This window comes from Thunnus albacares, chromosome 12 (genome assembly GCF_914725855.1).
Source record: "Thunnus albacares chromosome 12, fThuAlb1.1, whole genome shotgun sequence".
Classification (NCBI taxonomy): Eukaryota; Metazoa; Chordata; class Actinopteri; order Scombriformes; family Scombridae; genus Thunnus; species Thunnus albacares.
Window position 1 is genome coordinate 31,299,485 of NC_058117.1, and position 24,957 is coordinate 31,324,441.

General features: G+C 38.3%; 2 protein-coding genes and 1 long non-coding RNA gene across 3 annotated transcripts; 2 read left to right on the forward strand and 1 right to left on the reverse strand.

Annotated features, from left to right (window-relative positions):
- Window positions 1-767: 767 nt before the first annotated feature.
- Window positions 768-22,335, reverse strand: LOC122993982. The gene is made up of 3 exons (XR_006406480.1): window positions 22,326-22,335; window positions 5,756-5,762; window positions 768-1,218 (listed from the first exon to the last, which is right to left on the reverse strand). It is a non-coding gene; the product is annotated as an uncharacterized LOC122993982 (long non-coding RNA).
- Window positions 3,201-5,029, forward strand: LOC122993967 (tripartite motif-containing protein 16-like). The gene has a single exon (XM_044368461.1). The coding sequence runs from the start codon at window positions 3,225-3,227 to the stop codon at window positions 4,899-4,901; it is 1,677 nt and encodes a 558-aa protein (XP_044224396.1). The 5' UTR covers window positions 3,201-3,224; the 3' UTR covers window positions 4,902-5,029.
- Window positions 11,133-24,957, forward strand: LOC122993974 (prohibitin-2-like). The gene is made up of 10 exons (XM_044368469.1): window positions 11,133-11,237; window positions 13,576-13,705; window positions 15,177-15,261; window positions 15,729-15,808; window positions 17,099-17,283; window positions 18,286-18,415; window positions 19,199-19,302; window positions 20,567-20,644; window positions 24,358-24,434; window positions 24,782-24,957. The coding sequence occupies exons 1-10, from the start codon at window positions 11,217-11,219 to the stop codon at window positions 24,801-24,803; spliced, it is 912 nt and encodes a 303-aa protein (XP_044224404.1). The 5' UTR covers window positions 11,133-11,216; the 3' UTR covers window positions 24,804-24,957.

Genomic DNA, 24,957 nt, shown 5'->3' on the forward strand with positions numbered 1-24,957 from the left:
CAGACTTCACAGAAATGGAATATAATATTCATAAGTATGTTGTAATTAGAATAAAAAAATAAGAATCATGTTTTCATAACCTTGGAATGAGCCCTTCATATCTAAATAGGGAGCAAGTCCTTGTCCACAGAGCCCACCATGTTGAATGGCGGCTGACTGCTAAATGCCACTAAATCCTGCTCACTGGTCCTTCAATGTTTCACAATTATGACTTTAAAAATGTCTGAATGACGACTTATTAATTAATATTTTTCAGGTAGTATCTCATAATTTTGACTTCTCAAATCAAAATGAGTATCTCAAAATTGTGACATAATATAATTTACTATATTATATCATTTAGTTTGGACTCTAAAAACACATTTTTGACTTACAAAGTCATAATTTTGACTTTTTATCTCATAATTTTGACTTATTAAGTCATATTTTTGAGAAGAACTTTGTAATTTTGACTTACCATCCCTTAGGTATAACTTAAAAAGTAACTTTCTGACTTTCTAAATTGAAAATTATGAGAAAGTCAAAAGAAGAAAAAGTTGTCAAAATAATCAATTGATCAACCCAAAAAGTTGGGTTTTCTTAATTTTGACATGGTATCTCAAAATTGTGACTTAATCTCTCAAAATTGTGACTTAATTTCTAATAAGTTTGACTGAAAAGTCAAAATTATCACTTATTAGCTCATAATTATACTTATTAGATTTATTATTTCTGAGGTACCTCAGAAATAATTTGCCTTTTAATCAAAATGTTTCATTGAAAGGTGCTCTGGAGGACAATCTGACAGCCGGTGACATAGTGGAGATCACTGGAGGAAGACAGGAAGGTGAGCGGAAGGAGCCACAGGAACAGAGGACTGCTGCAGCTCAGGAACAGGGGACTGCTGCAGCTCAGCAGGAACCAGTGACTGCTGCAGCTCGGGCTCAGCGGATTTCTGCTACACAGGAAGAGAGGGCTGCTGCAGCTCAGGAACAGGAGACCACTACACTTAAGCAGGAACAGGGGACCACTGCAATTCAGGACCAAGGTAATGCTGCAGCTCAGCAAGAACAGGGAAAGGCTGCAGCACAGAAACAGGCTGGGTGTCAGTAGTTGTGCTGGGCAGCAGAGCCTTGGTGGTGCCGGACTGCTGAGAGAGCCAGTGGTGTCCGGAGCCATGGGGACCACGCCTCCTTTTGGAGACTCCATGGTACCCCATGAAAATGGCAAGATGAGTCCCTTCAAAGGGTGACCGGGGGTGACCAGGAGCTGAGCTTTGGGCTGGAAGCTTGGAACCTGGGGCTGAAGATTGGGCTGGAAGCTTGGGAGAACGGGGGTCCAGGGCAGGGAAGCAGGGCTGATGAGATGAGACGAGGGGCTGGAGACAGAGCAGATGGAACTGCAGGGAACAGGAGACAGGGTTAGGTAAGGGGAAAACAGGCAACAAGAAATGGTAATACTGGTAATGTATGAAAATGGCTCGAAGCATAGACTGACTGGTGCAGAGGCTACGATCTGACAGTGTTTGTGGAGGTCTTGATTATTGAGATGATGTGCTGGTGTTTTAATTGTTTGGGGGTTTTTTGTCATTACTAAACCACATTATTCCATTTTAAGAAGAAAGTTTTTTATTATAAAAAAGAACTTGATATGTTTTATGAAGAAACATTCTGGTTAAAACACAAAACCAACATATGATGTTAAATAAGAAACCTCTCTGTTATAATGACACACTCTACCAACTGACAACAAGAAACTTCTTGTTACTTCATAAGTTGGTATGTAGTTAAAACAAAAACAAAAAAACCCACAAACTTATTGTTATAACTTGTCATATTATAACTTTTTTTAAAAAACAATGTAACAGGTTTTAAAGATTTCTTGATGTAACAAGATTCAAACTGAATAATTTGGTATCCAGCAATAAGGAGAAATATATGTCATTATGTCATAAAAATATCTTGTAAGATGAAAAATGTCTCATTGTAACCAGAAACTGAGTAGACTGTTTCATAATGGTGTCACCAGTACACTGCTGTAACAATCCCATAATCAGGAATTTTAATGTCTCGTTATCTTGACTTTGACTTAGTTTCTCATAATCTTGATGTTAAAAATCCAACATTTGAATTAGCATGAAATTGTTTTCCATACAATACAGATACAAGTATTAAATGTAAAAAAAAAAAAGAAATAATTACCAATGCAGGTTGTTTTAAGTCATTAAAAGCACAATCTGTGACGTGAAGTGAAGCTTCTCCCATCTGTGTGATTCTGATGTTTGTTTGTTTGTTGGAGCTCTGCAGCGGAAATTTCATTGTCTTAAACATGGAACTGAAAATTTTCAGTTCAAACTGGTGACTTTTAGTAGTAACAACAGCAGCATCATTCATGAGAGCCACTGACACTAGACACCACTGTCAACAGTTATTATATCCAACTGAGGTCATGAGGCCACAGTCAGAGATCTGCTGCCACCTGCTGGACATCACTGTGAGGGAGGGAGAGGAGGACTAAGGACCCTCTCCAAATCTGCACCTCAAATAAGCAGTGGTGGAAAGTAACTAAGTACATTTACTCAAGGATAGTGCTTTACTTGAGTATTTCCATGTGATGCTACTTTCTACATTTCAGAGGGAAATATTGTACTTTCTACTCCACTACATTTATTTGACAGCTTTAGTTACTTTTCAGATGAAGATTTGACACAATGGATAATATAACAAGCTTTTAAAATACAACACATTGTTAAAGATGAAACCAGTGGTTTCCAACCTTTTTGTCTTTTGACGTCTTACAAAAAGCAGTGTGTAGTCGGGGTCACATTTCACATGTCTATGAGTTATTAACAGCTCCACCAAATAGTGATTTAGAGAAAAGATTAGAGAAAACTGAAAACAGATTTGTATATCAGAACTTTTTCTTCTTTCCTCTCTCATTAATCATCTCACGACCCCTCAGATTTATGTGCTGACCCTTTGGGGGGGCCCGACCCCTAGTTTGGGAAACACTGGACTAATATTTTACACCTAAATACAAAACGGTTTTGAAATGGTGAGCAGGTTTTAACTGAGACTTCACTGTAAATGAGGAAAGATAATTTTAATGCACAGTACCACTCCTCTTCCTAGAATGATGTAAAATCTGATAACTCTTTCTTAATAACTAACGAGCTCTACCCTCTGCTTATATTTCCTTGTTCTCAGGAAGTGAAACTCAGACAGTCATTGCCACTGAGAGCTGAAATGGCGCAGAAAGGAGATCAGCTGGACCAAGAAACCTTCTCTTGTTCGATCTGTCTGGATCTACTGAAGGATCCGGTGACTATTCCTTGTGGACACAGCTACTGCATGAACTGTATTAAAGGCTTCTGGGATGAAGAGGATCAGAAGAAGATCTACAGCTGCCCTCAGTGCAGACAGACCTTCACACCGAGGCCTGTCCTGGCGAAAAACACCATGTTAGCAGATTTAGTGGAGGAGCTGAAGAAGACTGGACTCCAAGCTGCTCCTGCTGATCACTGCTATGCTGGACCTGAAGATGTGGCCTGTGATGTCTGCACTGGGAGGAAGCTGAAAGCCCTCAAGTCCTGTTTGACTTGTCTGATGTCTTACTGTGAGAAACACCTCCAGTTTCATTATGAATCACCTAGATTTAAAAAGCACAAGCTGGTCGACCCCTCGGAGAAGCTCCAGGAGAACATCTGCTCTCGTCATGATGAGGTGATGAAGATGTTCTGCCGTACTGATCAGCAGAGTATCTGTTATCTCTGCTCTGTGGATGAACATAAAGGCCACGACACAGTCTCAGCTGCAACAGAAAGGACTGAAAAGTGGAGAGAGCTCATGTTGAATCAACAACAAATCCAGCAGAGAATCCAGGACAGAGAGAAAGATGTGAAGCTGCTTCAACAGGAAGTGGAGGCCGTCAATCGCTCTGCTGATAAAGCAGTGGAGGACAGTGAGAAGATCTTCACTGAGCTGATCCGTCTCATCCAGAAAAGAAGCTCTGATGTGAAGCAGCAGATCAGATCCCAGCAGGAAACTGAAGTGAGTCGAGTCAAAGAGCTTCAGGAGAAGCTGGAGCAGGAGATCACTGAGCTGAAGAGGAAAGACGCTGAACTGAAGCAGCTCTCACACACAGAGGATCACACCCAGTTTCTACTCAACTACCCCTCACTGTCACAACTCAGTGAACCTACAGACTCATCCAGCATCAATATCCGTCCTCTGAGATACTTTGAGGATGTGACAGCAGCTGTGTCAGAGCTCAGAGATCAACTACAGGACATCCTGAGGGAGAAATGGACAAACATCTCACTGACAGGGACTGAAGTGGACATTTTACTGTCAGAACCAGAACCCAAGACCAGAGATGAGTTCTTAAAATATTCACGTGAAATCACTCTGGATCCAAACACAGCAAACACATGGCTGTTATTATCTGAGGGGAACAGAAAAGCAGAACTAATGAGACAACAACAGTCTTATTCTAGTCACCCAGACAGATTCGCTAATTGGCGTCAGGTCCTGAGTAGAGAGAGTCTGACTGGACGTTGTTACTGGGAGGTGGAGTGGAGAGGGGAAGCAGTTCGTGTAGCAGTCGCATACAAAGATATCAGCAGAGCAGGAGGCTTGTATGAATGTGTATTTGGATACAATGACAAATCTTGGATGTTATATTGTGGCACTAAAAGTTGTGAATTTTTGTTCAACAATATCTCAACTTCCATCTCAGGTCTTCAGTCCTCCAGAGTAGGAGTGTATCTGGATCACAGTGAAGGTATTTTGTCCTTCTACAGCGTCTCTGACACCATGACTCTCCTCCACAGAGTCCAGACAACATTCACTCAGCCTCTCTATGCTGGACTCATGCTTTGTTATCCTTACGGAGTCACAGCTGAGTTCTGTAAACTCAAATAGACAGAAGTCATTTCAGACTTCTTGTGTCAGATTCTGTTGTAATTCTTTGTTTTTTTTTGTCTCCATTGTTTCTGAGAGCTCGTTGCTGTGGTGTTTCTGAACTGCACAGCAATCAGCTATCAATCATACTGGGATTATCAACACTTTTTAATTTTTTTCTTGTTCTGTTGATGTTTTCAGTTTCTTTAAATGTCACTGTTTCCTGTGTGTTTTTATCCATGGAGGCTATCGCTGCTCATGATGATGTCTTTTACCTTCACTGACGTTTCTTCAGATGAAAATATAAACTTCTCTTTGTTCTAAATGTTAGTTTCATGTCTGTATTGATGTATTTGTGTGCTGTTGTTTCTTAAACAGAGAAAATTACTTGATTACTGTAATGCACTTTTTACTGGCCTCCCAAACAAAAAAAAAAAAAAAAACACTGAGAGACTTCAGCTCATTCAAAACTCTGCAGCTCGGCTATTAACCAGAACCAAGAGGAGAGAAGACATTAGTCCAGTTTTAGCTGCTCTGCACTGGCTTCTTGTAACATTTAGAACTTTAAGGGCCTTTTCCTTAATACAAAGCTCTTAATTGGCTACGACCAAGCTACATTGCTAACGCCTTTGTTAACTATCTGCCTTCAAGAAATTTGCAATCATCTGCTGCTGGTTTATTGGAGATTCCAGCAACAGCTGAAAGAAAATCAGGGATGCAGCCTTTGTCAATTACGCCCCAAAACTATGGAACACAATACGAATAGATATCAGGGAAGCCAGCTTGCTAGATATTTTCAAGAGAAAGCTAAAAACTTATCTCTTCACTTTAACCTTCAACTAGCTTTTCTCTCAGTCAGCTTAGCACTTATGAACTACTGCACTTATTTTAAAAAGTTGGATTTTACTGATTTTATTCATTCTATGTATTCTATGTTTTCAATTTAAAAAGTTAAAACATGGAATATTGATAGTCAATCAATATTCTATGTTTTAATTTCTTCTTATTATTATTAGTTGGTATGTATTCTATTTTATGTGTCAGAGGGTTTTATCTTCCATCTTTATGTTTGCATTTATGTATTCTAGTTTCACTTTATTTTATCTTATTTTTATTAATATTGTGGGTTAAGTGGGTTTTATTTACCATCTTATGTTACATGGGTGCTGAAGTCAGCCGTTGGAAAGTTTGAGAAAAGAGATTGCAGTGTGTGTTTTTTAACCTTAATCCTACCAACTGGGGTACCTGCAGACCCCAGAGGTTTACTTCTCGTCATATCTCACAGGTGCTTTTATTCTATCATTACAGTTTTTCTTGATTTTGTCAATCAGTTTGTTCCTAATGACTTCATGTCGTTGTTTTCTGTATCTGTTTTAATTAGTGCTCTTTAAAAATACCAATGTATTGGGGTCATGGGGGACCTCAGTCAAAAACAACCATTTCTGCCTGTGCGGTTTTAATGGATGGAACTATTTATTAACGTCATGTTTTCCATGGGTCCTAATTTTAAGTACCATACATTATCAGGGGGTAGGGGCACTCAGATGCATCAGACACAGATTTCCTCAAGTGCTCTGTCAATGACCCTAAATACTGCTCCTCCCAGTGGTGTACTGGGAACAGGTTAACCCTAAATTATAATAATCTATTTTTTTTTCATATGACATTAATTATATAACTAATAATGTCTTGAGAAGAAATTAGTTAACATTTTGCTATGATGGTTGTTTCTTACAGTAGTTCATACTCGGGGTCCCCAGTGACCCCCCGTCGGTAGTCCTTGTATGTTAAATATATTGATGAGGTTTAAACCCCCAAAGTGCCACTAAGGGTGTTTTTTTCTGGGGCAGCTTCAGGTTGCACCCGACACAGATAAGACTCACAGTGAGGTTAAACCCATAGGAAGATGTTCTGGGGTAAGCTGAAAGAAGTTTATTTCGGTTAATCAAGACCGGTGGTGAGTCTGTGTCCGTTGGGAAAAGGGAGGTTCTGTTATGCTTATGGTTTCAGAGACCTAGGCACCGATTTATAAACATGGTGAAATACTTTCTGAGTTTTTGCTTATTAAGTCTCAAATTACCATCACAGAAGTATGCACTCTGTGTATTCTATTTTCACTTTGTTTTGTCTTATTTTTTATTATTATTATCAAGTGTGTTTTATTTTCCATCTTATGTTACATTAGTGTGTTTTTTTTAACGTTTTATGTTCTTTTTATGTTGTTTTTTCATGTGAAGCACTTGGTGCATGTAATATCTCCTGTTGTAAAGCACATTGAGCTGCATTGCTTGTATGAAAGATGCTATACAAATAAAGTTCTTCTTATTCTTATTCTTATTCTTATTCTTATTCTTATTCTTATTCTTATTCTTATTCTTATTCTTATTCTTATTCTTATTCTTATTCTGAAGTCCAGTCATAAAATCATTAAATCATACACTGAACATATAATTATTTACATCTGGTCTCATGTATTTCTCTGCCATTCACTCAGATTTCAAGAAGTCAGAGAAATCATAGTCTGCAGCATCAAATCTCACATTCACAAGTTCTGTTTACAACCTGAAAGCTGATGTGAATAATATTTGCAGACTGGAAACTCTTCTCTCCCATCTTTCCCATGTGACCTGAATGCAGCATCAGTTTCACAGGATGTGACTTCTGTCAACAAACTGACACAGTGTGGTATTACAGATATTTAAATCTGTCTTTACTGATACTGTTTGAAGCTGTTAAAGGCTCAGTGGAGTTTTTACACGTCTTCCTGCAGTGAACATCACAGCAGGTCAACAACTGAAATCTGACAATTGATGCAGGATACAAGAGGGCGCCTTCATCCTGCTAACCAGGGATGTAGTGGAGGTTAAAGCTCCTCCATTCAGTCTGTCTGCAGTTTTAGTGAAGAACATGTTTTCAGACCGATTAAAAACACCATGATAATACTTCCCACCAGATTCTCATACAACATTTCTATACTTTCCTTAATAACTCAATCTTTAAACTTCTTTACTTGTGGCTTTCTTATAAATATAGTCCATATTCTCTGTGAAATGTCCATCGCTCCCAGATATTTAAAACTACTGACCAGTGGTGGAAAGTGACTAAGTACATTTAATATATATATATATACATTCCTTGAGGCAGATATATATCATGCCAACAACATCATACTGGGAAAAGTAAATTGTGGACATTTGTAAAGACAAGCAGTGAAAGGACAGAGCTGCAGGAATCAACATGTAGTATATATGATTTCATTAAGGCAGAAGGATATGGAGATAATCACATGTTGTTGATAAAAGTTAGAAAATTATAACGTTAAAACAACAGATTTATTCCAGATTCATGTCACCAACCGAACCACAGAGCAAATAATCTGGTGTACTTAAAGGACGTTATCAAATGAAGTCATTTCATTATATTTTAGTATGTTACTGGAAATTCGTCATTTCTACAACAGTGATTCATTTATCTGTTTTTCATTTAAAGTATTTGAATTATTGTAGGGAACACTTTGGCACCAGAAAGCCAAGAGCTGAGCGGTGTTTTTAAATGAGAAATGAGCTCCATTGTTTAAAAGGGTGAAACACACAGTATCTCTTTAAAACTGCTCCTCTTCCTGGAATGAATCAGCGCTTGATAACTCCTCCCTCTTCTTCCTGCTCTCAAGCAGAACAATGTCAACTCTGCGCTCATATTTCCTTGTTCCCTCCCCTTCAGATCTACAGTTAAAGACAGATGTAATATAGTACAAGAGCTGCAGGCTGCACTCACTCTAGAAACAGGTGTCGTTCAGATCAGAGCTCAAATTTGTTTCTCTTCTGAAGAAGTGAAACTCAGACAGTTGTTGCCACTGAGAGCTGAAAAAGAACAGCAAGGAGATCAACTGGACAGAGAAAACCCTGAGATGAATCGACAACAAATCCAGCAGAGAATCCAGGACAGAGAGAAAGATGTGAAGCTGCTTCAACAGGAGGTGGAGACCATCAGTCGCTCTGCTGATAAAGCAGTGGAGGACAGTGAGAAGATCTTCACTGAGCTGATCCGTCTCATCCAGGAAAGAAGGTCTGATGTGAAGCAGCAGATCAGATCCCAGCAGGAAACTGAAGTGAGTCGAGTTAAAGAGCTTCAGGAGAAGCTGGAGCAGGAGATCACTGAGCTGAAGAGGAAAGACGCTGAACTGAAGCAGTTCTGCCCCTCACTGTCACAACTCAGTGCATCTACAGACTCATCCATCATCAATATGCGTCCTCTGACCTACTTTGAGGATGTGACAGCAGCTGTGTCAGAGCTCAGAGATCAACTACAGGACATCCTGAGGGAGAAATGGACAAAAATCTCACTGGCAGTGACTGATGTGGACGTTTTACTGTCAGAAGCAGAACCCAAGACCAGAGCTGGATTCTTAAAATATGCATGTGAAATCACACTGGATCCAAACACAGCAAACCCACAGCTGTTATTATCTGAGGGGAACAGAAAAGTAGAACGAATGAGACAACAACAGTCTTATTCTAGTCACCCAGACAGATTCACTATATGTAGGCAGGTCCTGAGTAGAGAGAGTCTGACTGGACATTGTTACTGGGAGGTGGAGTGGAGAGGAGGAGGAGTTGATGTAGCAGTCGCATACAAGGATATCAGCAGAACAGGAGACTGGAATGAATATGTATTTGGGAACAATGACAAATCTTGGGCGTTATATTGTGAGGCTAAACGTTATTCATTTAGGTTCAACGATAACAGAGCTCCCTTCTCAGGTCCTTGTTCATACAGAGTAGGAGTGTACCTGGATCACAGAGCAGGTATTTTGTCCTTCTACAGCGTCTCTGAAACCATGACTCTCCTCCACAGAGTCCAGACCACATTCACTCAGCCTCTCTATGCTGGACTTCATCTTTATTTTGATGGAGACACAGCTGAGTTCTGTAAACTCAAATAGACAGAAGTCATTTCAGACTTCTTGTGTCAGATTCTGTTGTAATTCTTCATGTTTTTGTCTCCATTGTTTCTGAGAGCTTGTTGCTGTGGTGTTTCTGAACTGCATAGAGATCAGCTGTCAATCAAACTGAGATTGTCAACACTTTTTTACTTTTCATTTGTTCTGTTGATGTTTTCAGTTTCTTTAAAATTCACTTCTTCCTGTGTGTTTTTATCCATGGAGGCTATCGCTGCTCATGATGACGTCTTTTACCTTCACTGACGTTTCTTCAGATGAAAATATAAACTTCTCTTTGTTCTAAATGTTAGTTTCATGTTTGTATTGATGTGTTTGTGTGCTGTTGTTTCTTAAACAGAGAAAACAGCAGAACTTCCTTCATCATAGATATTTTGTTCTCATCACTTTGTAAATTCATAAAGAAATGTACAATCAAACTGTAATTATCATGATAATAATCATTTATTATGTTCTAGTACATAGCTGACATTCTGGGTTAAACTAACTGATTGTGTGGATGAAGTGAATCTGAACATGAAATCATTGAACAAGAGTCATTTAACAGACTTCACTGATTGGATGTGTGAACAATCTGAAGCTTTACATAATCAATAAAGTTGTAAAAATAAAAAATAAAAATAAAATGTGTAACTAAATTGAGAGTTTATTTGAGGCAGTTTTCCTCCTTATTATCAGCACAATTTACTTAAATTTACTTAACCTGTGTTCAAGGTGGAGCTTTTTATTCTTTTATAATGCTCGGTATTAATCAGTTGTAACACATTATAATTTATTTGTTATATTTCTTGAGTCAGGTAAATGTAGTGGTACCATGGTTTCTTCTGAAGTAGAAGTGTACAGTCGCATATTTTTAAGTAATATTTAGGCATTTTTGAAGGTATTTTGGGGTATAATGAGTAAGAATAGTAACATAATTCAATATTTTTCATATCTAAACATCATGATAAATCTATAGCTGTTTGAGGCCCTTTTAGTCGGGGCCCAGTTCCTACAGCAGTAGTTCCTACCTTGCCTAATGGTAAAGACCACCCCTGCACTGATGCTTCAGTATTAATTATCTAATGACGACGTCATATATAATAATATATCAGTTAGAGGGACCAAACCACTACTTTTATCAAGCTGATAATACTTATGTACTTTTACTGTAGAAGGATTTTTCATGCAAGACTTTTACTTGTAATTGAGTATTTGTACATTGATGTGTTGGTACCTTTACTTAAATAAAGGATCTGAATACTTCTTCCATCACTGAACCTTCAGTCAGCCACCGTAAATCCTACATTTCCCATGGTGCTCCGCGCAAACGGAAGTGCGTCATCACGCATGACCTTGGCTTTCTTCTTCACTTGGTTTTCTAACAGGACAGGACGAGCATGGCAAATAAAGAGCCTGGCGTAAGTGTGTCTTTTTATTGCTTTTAAATTTGTTTTAATTCTAACGTTTGTCACATTTCTGTCTTTATTTCTGTTGAATTGTTCTTCTGTTTCGTGCTTTCTGCTTTTTGTTCGTTGAAACGTCATGTTGTACACGTGAGTCGGGCTGAATCAGATGCTAGTTAGCTCACAGTTTAAGTAATGTCAGTTAATTGGCATTGAAAGAAAAAGCTTAAAGTCACACATGAAGACAGCAGCTGCAGCTGGAGGGGATGTCAAAGCTAATTAACGTTGGTTAACTAATCTCTCACGAACAATACTGCGGGAATATTGAAGTTAGCCTCGAGGATGATGCCAGTGTCTGTTCAAAAATGCGATAAATTAATATTACCTCGCTTATTTGGCACATGCACACGCCTTATAGGATAACGTACTGTCACTTAATAAACCCTTTATTCTTCATACTTCAATTCAGCTAACATGCAGTATACTTAGCAGCTTAGCTAATTCAAGCAATTTACTCCCCAGTTGACATCCGGAAGTACTAAAAGCAATTAGAAAATGTTGACGGTCAAACAGAAGAGCGCCGCTTTGTGGGTTTACTTGAGCCGAATTGAATATTACACCCCATAAATTCAGAATAGATCATCAAATATGTCCAACAACGTCTTAAACTTGTGCGAGGGCTGACAATAGATCCATTACATCGTCATATGAAACGAAATATCGTCTTAGATCTTGGATATCGTAATATCGCGATATTTCATAAGTTAATGCTGAATATTTTGAGAAAAATAGTTATTTGTCATTATTTTTTGACTGATTTTGCAATTTGCGATTTATTTGCAATATTAGAGGGTATGACGATTTTTACATCATCACTATCATGTTCATTGAAAAACACATGAAAATGATTACGATGTGATGTCTGCAGGGATCTGTACCAAACAAAGTCTGTAGAATATGATGTGCAGGTCAGGACATCTCTGCAGTATGACGATATTTAATTTAAAATGTTTTTTTTAAAAATACATTTCGCCTTGAAGAAATATTGCGCCTCCTGCGTTATGAAGATTGCAGTAGGACATATTGCAATTTCAATTAAATTTAGATTAATTGTCAGCATAAGTGTTCTTCTCCTGGTTTTAAAGGCTGCATTACAGTAAAGTGAAGACTGTTCCAGCTGTTCTATTATTTACCTTTTATCCACTAAGTCATTTATATATTTATATCCACATTACTGACGATTATTGATCAAAAGTCTCATTGTGTAAATATTTGGTGACAGCACCAACAGGCATCCCTACAATATTGTTGCAGTATTGATATCGAGGTATTTGGTCGAAAATATCACGGTATTTGATTTTTGTCAACATCGGCCAGCCCAGGGAACATTTAAATTATTGACTATTTTGAATAAAGTTTGACTTCTCCTGTGTACATGTGGCCATGGTAGGCAATTCATCTCAGTCAAATAGCTCCAACAAAAATACTTATTAATATTAACAAAACTTTTATTTGTATAACAAACAAAGTGCTTTCCATAGACAGCATAAAAGACAAAAAGAAAAACACAAGAGCAGCAAAATACAAGACTGTATAAAAGAAATACAGAAATATTTAAAGATGTGTGTGTGTATAATCATTTGTGTCTGATGTTACCTTGTTAAAATCCTTCAGATGACATCATCTCCTTCCTCCTCATTAAAAGTCAGAATCTGTAAATATGAAAATATTTCTCACTGCAGGCTTCAGGTTTCCACATCACACTCATGTAAGTTCCAAACTGGACCATGATTGGCTCCAAACTGGTTGTGATGTCACAAATCCTGCTCGTAGGCCCGCCCCTTTTTTATGAACACAGAGAAACTTTTCCTCCTTCAGCAGACGATCTGCACAGAGAAGAAGAACAAACATCCAACTGAAGGAAGAAGAAGAAGAAAAACATGTTTTTGAGTGGAAGGAGACTTTTAAAAATAAAGTTAAAATCAGGCGGTTGCACACAGAGCTGTCTTAAACGAATTAGACTAGTTGTCAGGTGGAAAGGGAAGTTTATAAAAAAATGTGTCTTAAGAAGGATTTAAAAGCAGAAACAATCACTCTCTGACCTTTAACCTGGACTCTGGAACAGTTTAACCCCGTAACAGAAGACTCTTCATAAACACACTGGATATGACCTCGTTAAGTGTTTTAGCCTTTAAGTGTATTTGTTTCTTTTACTTGGCTCATTGTTTTTGTATTTATATTTCTATCAAGTGGCTGCTGCAACACTTTAATGTCTCTTATCCATCTATCTAATGAGAATAGATAGATGCTGTTTGACCGGTCTGACGTGGTCACGTGTGTCTCCGTGTCGCAGGGTTTTCTGCAGCAGCTGCGGCAGATAGCGGGCAGGATGTCGTCGGGACCTCGGGGCGCAGGCATCGGCGTCAAGCTGCTGATCGGTGCTGGAGCTCTGGCTTATGGCGTGAAGGAAGCTACGTACACAGGTAAACGTTTGGTACACGCGTTACTCTGATCTAGAGCTGCAACGGTTGGTTGGTTCATTGATTATTGATTTTTTTTTTTACTGGTGTGTTTGAGTCAGATCCTTGTGTCTGCACACTCTCTCAAATCAATTTTAATGCTTTTTAAGACCTTTTATGACCTCAGTAAAGACAATGTTACAGCATTTTCACAGCAAAACAAAATCACTTAATTACTGGGTAATATATTTAGAATCCATCACAATATTAATATGGATATTTTTCCAACACTGATACGTATCATCACATAACAAACACATGCAAAATCCCTTTTTTAAAGTATTAAAATATAAAATATAAAATGCTAAAGAGCTGCAATGATGAATCGATTGAATCGATAGTTGAGAACTATTAAATGAATAGCCAACTATTTTAACTATCAATTAATTGTTTTGAGTCATTCTTAAAGAAAAAAAATGTCCAAATTCTCTGATTCAGCTTCTTAAATGTGAATATTTTCTGGTTTCTTTAGTTTCTGTGACAATAAACTGAATATCTTTGAGTTGTGGACAAAACCAGACATTTAAAGACGTCATCTCGGACTTCAGAAAACACGGATCCACATTTTTCACCATTTTCTGATATTTTATGGACCAAACGATTAATCTGGGAAATAACGGCCAGATTGATCCATAAAGAAAATAATCATTAGTTTCCATGACAACCATGAAATTCTTCACTCTTGGGACAGTTGATAAAGGAAGTTAAATCGCCCTCTGCTAAAGTCAGGACCAACTAAAACCCTCGTTTGTTTAGTTGTTGTTCATGTTTTGACATTTTTTTAACATTTTATTAAATCACATTTGATTGATTGAGTTGCCAAATATTAAATTAATTTTTACTGGTGTGTTTGAGTCAGATCTTTGTGTCCAGGGAGTCTGCACACTCTCTCAAATCAATTTTAATGCTTTTTAAGACCTTTTATGACCTCAGTAAAGACAATGTTACAGCATTTCCACAGCAAAACAAAATCACTTAATTACTGGGTAATATATTTAGAATCCATCACAATATTAATATGGATATTTTTCCAACACTGATACGAATCATCACATAACAAACACATGCAAAATCCCTTTTTTAAAGTATTAAAATATAAAATGCTTAAGAGCTGCAATGATTAATAGATTTAGTATATAATAACCTATATACTAATTAACTATTTAAACTATCAATTAATTGTTTTGAGTCATTCTTAAAGAAAAAAAATGCTCAAATTCTCTGATTGCAGCTTCTTAAACATGAATATTTTTTGGTTTTCACCATTTTCTGACATTTTATGGATCAAACAATTAATCGATTAATGGAGGAAATAATCGTCAGTTTCCATGACAACCATGAAATTCTTCACTGTCTGGACAGTCGATAAAGGAAGTTAAACCGCTCTCTTTAAAACTTTTTAAAACATTTTATTAAATCTGGTGTGTTCCTGCAGTTGAAGGAGGACAGAGAGCCATCATCTTCAACAGGATCGGCGGGATGCAGATGGACACGGTGCTGTCTGAGGGACTCCACTTCAGGTAGGTAGGCAGGCCTCGCCAGGCCCCCTCGCCGCCCGCACCGTTACCACAGCAACACCGCTTCTCACTCCACCAGCAAGACGTTATACGTGGTTGTAATCACTCAACTGATACGGCAGATCTGGAGCGTTTGTTCATGTTCCCAGTCTGTATTTAGTTTGGTAGAAATTCAAACCACGTGTCAGTTTTCTGTGAATGAAAATATCTGAACTGATTGAGAATAAAGAACCGTAATCACAAGTTCAGGCAGGTTTTTTTTTGTTGGCTTTGTTTGAGAGTTTGCAGAAGAGATACGGAGGACATGACTTCCCATGAAACACCTGCTAAACAAACAGCACCAAGTTTAGTTAATGAGTAAAATGTTCTAGTCGTCAATGTAACATTTCAAACATGTAAAAGGGGGACAGTTAATAACAGATAAACACATGCATGTGAGAAAGTCTTTAACTGTGTGTCGGTGTTCTCAGGATACCCTGGTTCCAGTATCCCATCATCTACGACATCAGAGCAACACCCAGAAAGATCTCCTCGCTCACAGGAAGCAAAGGTCACACACACACACACACACACAGAGCTCACATACGTGTGTTCAAGTCAGCTGATACAGTAGCAGCTTGTACCACATGATCAGCTGGATTTAGAGGAAACTGAAACAGAACCAGGTTGAAGTTTGTCTTCATAATTATTAAATGTTCTCAAGCAGCAGCAGTCAGGTGTCTGTAATCATTCCTCCTGTTCATACTGGATATTAAAAGATCCTTCAAATGTGTTTTCAATGCATTTAAAAGTCTGTGTGAAGCTTCTATTCAGCTTCATCAGTCTGAGTTCGTCATATCAAGTGGATATCTGACACATTTACAGTCTTTGTGTTTCCCTGTTGAGCTGCAGGTGGAAGTATAGTAACAAAAAGAGGAACTTTGGCACTAAAAAGACTGTAACGTTGAAAGATATCTACTTGATTTGACTCATTTGGACGCTGAAGCTTCATATTAGCTTCAAGATAAACTTGTAAATGAATTGTAAGGTCATTATGAAGGGATCTTCTAATGGTCAGTATGAACAGGAGGAATGATTACAGCAAGAAAAACAGCTTTAATGTTCATCTGGGCTCCTGACTGTTTGTTTAAGACACATTTAAAACATTGTGAACTCGTCCTTTTAAGTTATTAAATCCCATATTTGACCAAACAGACATTAACTGTAGGTTATATCCACTGAACATCGTCCTGGTGCTGCACTGAAATAATGAAAGTTATAATAAAAATCTATTTTAGGGCGTTTTGTGGATGGATTTAGACTCATGCATGAATCAGATGTTTTCCCCATATAACCTATAAAACAACCACACAGGACTGTTCACTACACTATAAATTATATGTATAATTATTACAATTTTAAGCTTTTATCTACACTGTAAATCATTAACATTGAGTGCAAAAGGAATATTACTGATTTTATTATTAGTCCCATTATTAAGGTATAGTAGTATTTCAGTCCATATTTATTTATATTTGTTGTCACTGGTTGACATTTTGGCAGATGTGTAAATTTTTAATAAATGTTTGTTTACAGATGTATGAAGTTTAAAGATGAACCTGCATTAAAAACAGATGACATCATCAGGACTTTGCAATAAGTTTAGACATAAAGTTTTAAGGATTTAGTTTTATTCTCTACTGTCCATCGTACCTGGATTATGTCTTTATTGTTTCAAGACAAAAGACAGAACATTAACAGGGAAACAAAACAATGAATTTAAAGACCATCACAAATGTTTAGTCAGAGAACAAAAGGATTTCAGCCTCTGTGGTTCTGACGTGTGGCTCGGTGCTCTCAGACCTTCAGATGGTGAGCGTCTCTCTGCGAGTTCTGTCCCGGCCGCTGGCGTCCAACCTGCCCGCCCTCTACCAGCATCTGGGGAAGGACTACGACGAGCGCGTCCTGCCCTCCATCGTCAACGAGGTGCTGAAGAGCGTGGTGGCCAAGTTCAACGCCTCGCAGCTGATCACGCAGAGAGCGCAGGTACCAACACGCTCGCCGTCTGCTCGTTACCTGCAGGTTCTCAGTGACGGATCCGGATCCTCTGGACCTTCTCCAGCTTCTGTCACACTGCAGAAGCTGCTTTTAGCGCTAAATGTTGGGTGAATTACTCTCCATGCGCACCTGCTAGTTTGGTTCATGCATGTGCAGCAGCGCAAACTCTCCACCAGTCACAACACTGCTGTCATAGCGCTGAAAACAGCTCAGCCAATCACAGTTAAGCATGATAAGGACAGCTCAACAAACAGAAAGCTGGTTTAATTTGCATTTTATTGGACAGCGACAGTTGAGAGATGACAGGAAACAAGAGGAGAGATAGAGATGACAGGAAATGATGCAACAAATGTCTGTTGCGGTTGTATGACATGCATCTTATCCATCAGGCTACCGGAGCTCGCCTGATTGAAATAACTACTTTATATTTCAAGTATTCATCCGTTATATTTGCAGTAAGTGTTTAGTTTGTTGGTAAAATCACTGAAGCTGCAGCAGATTGACGCGAAACAGAAACAGACGAGGTTCTGAAATGTCAGTTTTTCAACGTCGAAGACCAAATTTCAACCAAAATATGCTGCTTCATCTGAAGGAACCTCCCTCCCACCAGTTTGAGCCCCTCCTCCCACCAGTACACCGTGAGCTCTGCTCTGCTCTGCACAGACGGGCAAAGTGACCTCGACCTTGAAACTCGCCCCCTTGCGCTGGTCGTTGTGCCCTCCATGAAAATACGACCTTTTAGACCAAAAACTGATCTATTTGAAGGAGTTTCTCCAAACTGAAACTCACAGGAAGTAACATCTGAAAGTCTCAAACAGTCGTTTTACAGCTGAACATTTGACTATTTGTAAAATTCAGTGATGAAGTTCAGCAGACTCTCTTCTGTCTGCAGGGAAATGTGGAGTAGATGCAGTTTGTATCGTTTTTTTCAGTCAGAACCCTAAAACCCAGTCTGAGATATTGTCCATGGTGGTGTTTTTCCTCTCCCAGGTGTCTCTGCTGATCCGCAGAGAGCTGTTCGAGCGGGCGAAGGACTTCAACATCATCCTGGACGACGTGGCCATCACTGAGCTCAGCTTCAGTCGAGAGTACACAGCCGCCGTCGAGGCCAAACAAGTCGGTGAGGAACCTGATATGTTTTATTGTTATTCTGTGATTTAGCTCATGAAGGAAATCACTAGTCCAGACTGCAACTGGACCCAGTATGTCATAAAAAGTGATGAACTGGTCTGGATGTTTAGGCCTCAGCAGAGTTTAATACACAAACCGTATTAAACAGGTAAAGACCCTGGTGTTTGTTGTTAAGAGGATCCCCCGTTAGCTTCTGCTGACGCAGTGATGATATAACCGTGTTCATAACATTGAAAAACAACGTTATTAATGTCCTGAAAACAAGAGAAACGCTGGTTCACAGTGATACTCAGCTGCCTTTTGGATCTGGATCTGAGACGCACAGATTCAGATGAATTCAGTACTAGATTGTTTTTAATCATCTACCCTCTGCAGCTCCTCATTTAACATCTCACTGATATCATCAGTATAATGTTCAGTCATCAGGACTGGGGATGGACGACATGACAAAAATATTATATCACAGTTTTTTACAGGCAGGATCACGACTCACGACTTTTAAAAATATTTTGCACCGAACAGTTAAAATTCAACTTTACTGTCACATAACGACAGAAAAACATAAACCCACGAAAGTCAGAAACTCACATTAAAACACAAAGTTTCATAAATAAACGTGTGCAAAGCTGCATTTTAAAAAGTTAGTGAAAGTCAAAAAGCCAGATATTTTTTGCAGGAGGGCCGGATTTGGAACCGCGAGCCGCTCTTTTCCCCCCCTGACGTCGTTCAGCATCGTTTAGCCTGTCGTGTGTGTTTGTTTGTTCCTCTGCAGCCCAGCAGGAGGCGCAGCGAGCTCAGTTCTACGTGGAGAAAGCCAAACAGGACCAGAGACAGAAGATCATCCAGGCTGAAGGAGAAGCTGAAGCTGCCAAGATGGTGAGTTTATAATAATATAAATATATATATATATATATATATATATATATATATATATATATATAATAATAACCTGACTGCACTTAATGAAGTCAACTACAGCTGGTAGTTTAATGACACACATCTAAGTTATAAATATATTTACCTGAAAATGTTGGAAGTTTAATCTCATTAAATTCAGTAAAAGATTTGAAACGATTCAGAAGTCTAGTCGTCAAAAATCAGGACGATAGTTTTGTCTTAATTTGATGGATTAGATTAAATTTAATTTAATTTTATAGAAAATGTTCTTCTCTCATGTATATTAATATAAAATCAGGCACATTTACCTCAACAGAAGGTTTTTATTAATATCCTTCATTCATAACCTTGTTTTAGTCAAAGAACAAACAGAAAAACTGACGTTATAATTATTTTATTTACATAAACATAGTAACATCTGTTCAACAGGCTCAGACGAAGCTGCATCAACAATATATTGATCCTGACGTTCAGCTGCATATTAACAATAGTCCAATTAAAAAAAAAAAAAAAAAACTCTTTTCAGGTGTGAAAGAAATCAGATTTAATATAAAGTGAATATTCTGACATCAGTGGATGAAGAATGATCTATATTGATGATTGATTCATCGTTTAAGTCATTTTTATAGTAAATACAAACATTCCCGGTTGGAGGCCGTCAGTCATTGATGAGGGTTCGCTGCTGTTTTTAGTCTTTATGTGACAGTAAACTTAATATCTTGTTGATTGAACAAACAGTTTGACATCATTTACAGAGCAAACGATAGATGATCAATAAAAAGATGAATCAACAGTGACATTAACGGTGAGTTAAACACATAAAGCGCTCAGCAGGTTTATTATAACTTTATTTATTTCAACCCAGTAGAAACGTTTCAACGTTTGTCTTCTTTTTCTACTAATCTCCCAACAATCTCTAAACACTGGAAACAGCAGCGGAGGGTTTGAACCTCAGATGAATTCCTGCGGTGACATGAACTCATCTGGCTTCACCTCAGGAATGTGGAGAGAGAGAGAGAAACAGAAGCCTGTTGAACAAACACTTCATCCAAATATGCAGTCATTATTTCTCCCTCCTTCAACATGCGTGAGAATATTAAAGCCTCGGGCCCGACCGCTCCGCTAAACCTTCTGTTAGGTGTGTAACAGAGTCTTTCCTGTGAATACACTAACTCTGTGTGTGTGTGTGTGTGTGTGTGTGTGTGTGTGTGTGTGTGTGTGTGTGTGTGTGTGTGTGTGTCAGCTGGGTGAAGCCGTGACCAAGAACCCGGGTTACCTGAAGCTCAGGAGGATTCGGGCGGCGCAGAACATCGCCAAGACGGTAACGAAGCCTCCACCTGAAACTCATCATGTCTTTTGTTTATACTTTATGTTTCTTTACATCCGCAGCACATCAACACAAAGAAAACACAATAAATATAGAAATAACTCCAATCATTCATTCAACAAATAAACACACCGCAGCTGCAGAATCATGAGCATCGCTGCTAATATTTCACACCATCATTAATGATTTTCCACCGGTGCGATAACATCCTACGTTAATGTTGTGAGTCATTGACGAGCGCATCGAACCCCCAGACTCCTTCTTTTGTATCAAATTGTTGCAGAAAAATGTACCAGAGCACAAAAAACTCTCTCTTGAAAATAAAAATGGAGTCAGAGGTCCAAGCAGCAAAGTGTTCTTTAATGCCGGCATGAAAGGAGAGCAAGTAGCACTTTTACAAAGAACCAAATCGCTCCGAAGGTTTTTCTTTGGGGTTCATTGTTTATATGCCCTTGGGTCGGCTTAGGTCACACCTTATCATCCACCCTCCCTAATTTTTGACCAATTATTATGTATCTTTTATCTCCGTCACTCGTTGTTGGTCAAAACTCTTCAAAACAGGTTTTGAGGTGTTTGAGGATATGTACTGGCATATTCAATTCTACCTGATTATATCCAATTTTTATATATAAGTATTGGGAATCATTTTACACCATTATTGCCAAGTTGTCTTCTGGCCTTTTATTTTTTTATAAGTTATTCTAGTCATTTTACACCCTTATTTCTTGATCTCCTCCAGAGAGTATTTTTTTTTAAAAGGTGAAGACTTTAGCAGACCCAAGCAAAGTGACATGTAATACAAACACACTCACATTTCTCCAGTGTATGATTATGATTCTTCTATCGTGCCTCTATACGTACAGTGTGATTAAATATGGTTCATGAGATTATAACTACACCAATACAAATTGTATCACACTAGCCCTTATTGCTTATAAACTTATAGACTCAATCTGCAGCTTAATATTGTCTTTAAGCACAATACACCACACTTCCTCCTCCTCGTTCTTCATCTACATGAGAGGTGCTGTCATAAGAGCGACGTGCGATGTGTTTGCGTAGCGACAACAGCAGCAGAAAAGTGATGATGAATGTTAGAACAGAGGAAGAGAAGAAGCTGCTCCTCCTCTCTGCAAACAGAGAAACAGAATGAAATGATTAATAACGGACGTCATGAACACACCGATCTATCTTACAACACGTGTGTCCTCGTGAGAAGCATCAGTCGTGTCCGACGCCGTCACACTGTGGTTGTAACGACCTCCGCAGCCTGTAGGAGGCGATTCGCTGTCATTCTTCTTTACTTCAACTTTACACCCCGACTCTCTTCTTACTGAACCGCCTCGAGTCTCTGAAGCTCGAAATTCACTAAATATTGACGGTTAATGATGAATTACTGAGCGTCTGTAGTTGGAGCGGAGGAGAGGAAGAGTCTGCTGCTTCTCTTCATCACACTCTCTGTTTGAATGCAGCTCAATCCACCATGTAGTTGTTTATTATTTACATATTTGTCTGTCGTCGGATGATAAAACGAGTGTCTGTTTGCATCTAAACAGCAACAACTCATTTATAATCAGTATAATAACATTTAATAAAGGTTTCTAACACTATAATGTAGTTATAAGCAGATATAAAGATATTTTAAATGATTTATTGACGTACTGTGTTTGTCAACAATCAGTCAAATAATCAATTATACAGAAAAATATTCAGATAATCATGTAAGAAAAATCAAAGCAGACATCTGATGACATCATGATGAACATTTTGGTGTTTTTACAAACGATTGATTAGAAAATAATCTGATGAATTGATAATAATAATAATAATAATAATTAGTTGCAGCCTAATTATAACTTCTATGAAGACGTGTTTATATTATTTACCTTGTTGTCATTCATCATCTGTTCATACAGCAGCAAACAACAACAACAACAACAGGAGGAGTTAATGTTGTTGACAAACACCTGAAATCACAGAACTGATTATTATTATAGTCTGTAATTAATATTTATGAACTGTTTACAGACTGATAATAAATGATAAAGGAGGCAGTAAAGTGTTTCTTATTTCTAGTGGAACCAGATGAACATGAGACTGTTTAACAGCTTATAAAACTTTATTTAAAAACTTTATTGAACAACATGAACTTAAAGTAAAACAGATAAAAACTGGTTGTTTTTCTTTATATTAAGTATTAAAAAGTCTTAAATCTTCCTGATGATAATAATAATAATGATAATATTTAGGTATCACTTATTAAAAACATTGTTTACAAAGTGTTTTACATTTTCTTTATATAATAAAAACACAAAGCAAAATCACATGAATGCGTTAATAAATGAAAGTGTGAAATTCTGCTCACAGAACGAAGAAAAGGAGACAAACAGACAAACTAAACACGTCAACATGTAAACAAACCGACAGACGGCTGCTGTGTGTGATTCAGGCCACTAGATGGCGACAAAAGATCAGGAAACAGACGAAGCCTCCAGGAGTCTTCTTCTGCTTCTCTCTTAAAAAAGTTTCTCTGTTTTTAATGTTTGGTGTTAAATTTTTATTAAAATTAAATCTTTTGGGAAAAAAACAACAAAAACAATGTTAGAAAAAGAAGTGAAGCTCCATAAACCTTCATCTGATGTCTGATCATCAGTCACATGACTCTGAAACAACGATTAATATAGAATTTATTACTATTATTATTATTATTATTATTATTATTATTGATCAGACTGAAGACAAGAACACATGTAAACAAACCTCACAGAACGTTGAACCACATCTGCTTGTTTTGAGGGTTTATTTACGTCTTTCATACCGATCCAAACTAATAATCAATAACAGCAAACACTTAGCTAGCTAGCCACGTAGCGTCACTAATGTTCACAGAGTCTCCTGCTGAAAGTTCAAGTCAACATAATTTGTCTTGAAATCTGTCCGAATTTCATTATATTTGGTCTTAAATATCACATTCATCTCTCAGAAACCTTATAAAAGCCTGTTTGTGCTGCATTTTTTTAAACTCCTCTCACACAGTTATGTGACAGCTTAAAGTAACTCGTTAAATTAAATTTCCCTCTGTGATGATGATCATCATCTGATCTGCCACAAACAGCCTCTCTGTTCAGCTTCAGGCTTTAATCAGATTTTAGCTTCATAGTGACAAAGTTCAGAGTATCCGCAGGTCTTAAAGTCTTAAAGTATTGAAATCAGTCCTTTTTTAGAAGGTATTAAAAGTGTAAAAACACTGCTAAAAAAGTTTATTTGTACGTGTTTGCGGCTGTCGGGAGACGTTGAACATCATTAGCAGGACTTCTTGTTAAAGACAGACGTCAGAAATGAGATCTGAAGGTCTGTGTGATATAAAAACATCTTGTGTTGAGTCCTGCGGGAACCCTGTGAGGTGTCACCTCGCTGCGTGACCTCACAGGCGACGACTGTAACGACTCTCTTGTCTTCAGATTTAAGAGTCACGTCATCTGGACCAGGCGCTCGCTCTCCTGGTCGTGTGCGTTTTTCCTGTACGGACGGCGAGGAGAACGAAGGACCGGGCCTCAGCGTCAGCGGCTCTGAATCAGCTCAGTGTTGAAGCTCTGACAATGATCCCATTGTTTGCTCCGGGGGCTCGCACACCGAGACACTTTCCACCTGTGTTTTTCTCTGTTGCTCACAGTCTCTGTGTTTGTGTGTGTGTGTTTGGCCTGCAGATGGCGCAATCCCAGAATAAGGTCTATCTGAACGCTGAGAGCCTGGTGCTCAACCTGCAGGACAGCGACAACTACAAGTGAGTCCACTAATGAACAGGACCTGGGTTGTTAAAAAGGTCTTTACTGAACAAGAAGATGGCTGTAAAATGTTAAATGTTGTCTGAAGCAGCTGCACAGGAACTTTTAGTGCCTCTTTTTGTTTCTAAAGAGTCCAAAATCCATCGATACTCAGTTTAACATCGTTTAAAGTTAAAGGAGTATTCTGATATTTTAGTAAATCCTCTTGATCTCTGTGTTCCCAGATGGAGATTGTTGAATAAATAAGATACATCGTGTTAATCAGAGTGGAGCTAGACTAGCTAGTTTCTTCGTGCTAAGCTTGTATTGGGAAAGTTTTAATTTGAAATTTGTTTCTTTTTTTCAGTTTGTCGCTGGCGAAGAAGTAAGAAGTGATCTCCCCCGTCTGTCAGCATTCCTTCAGTTCCACTTCTGCAGAAAGAAAAACGTCTCTTCTCATCTCTCACCTCTCGGCTTCTGTCGACTCCACGTCGGGGGTTTTCCTGAAACCACCGAGTCACGTTTACTTACAGGCCTCCAAAA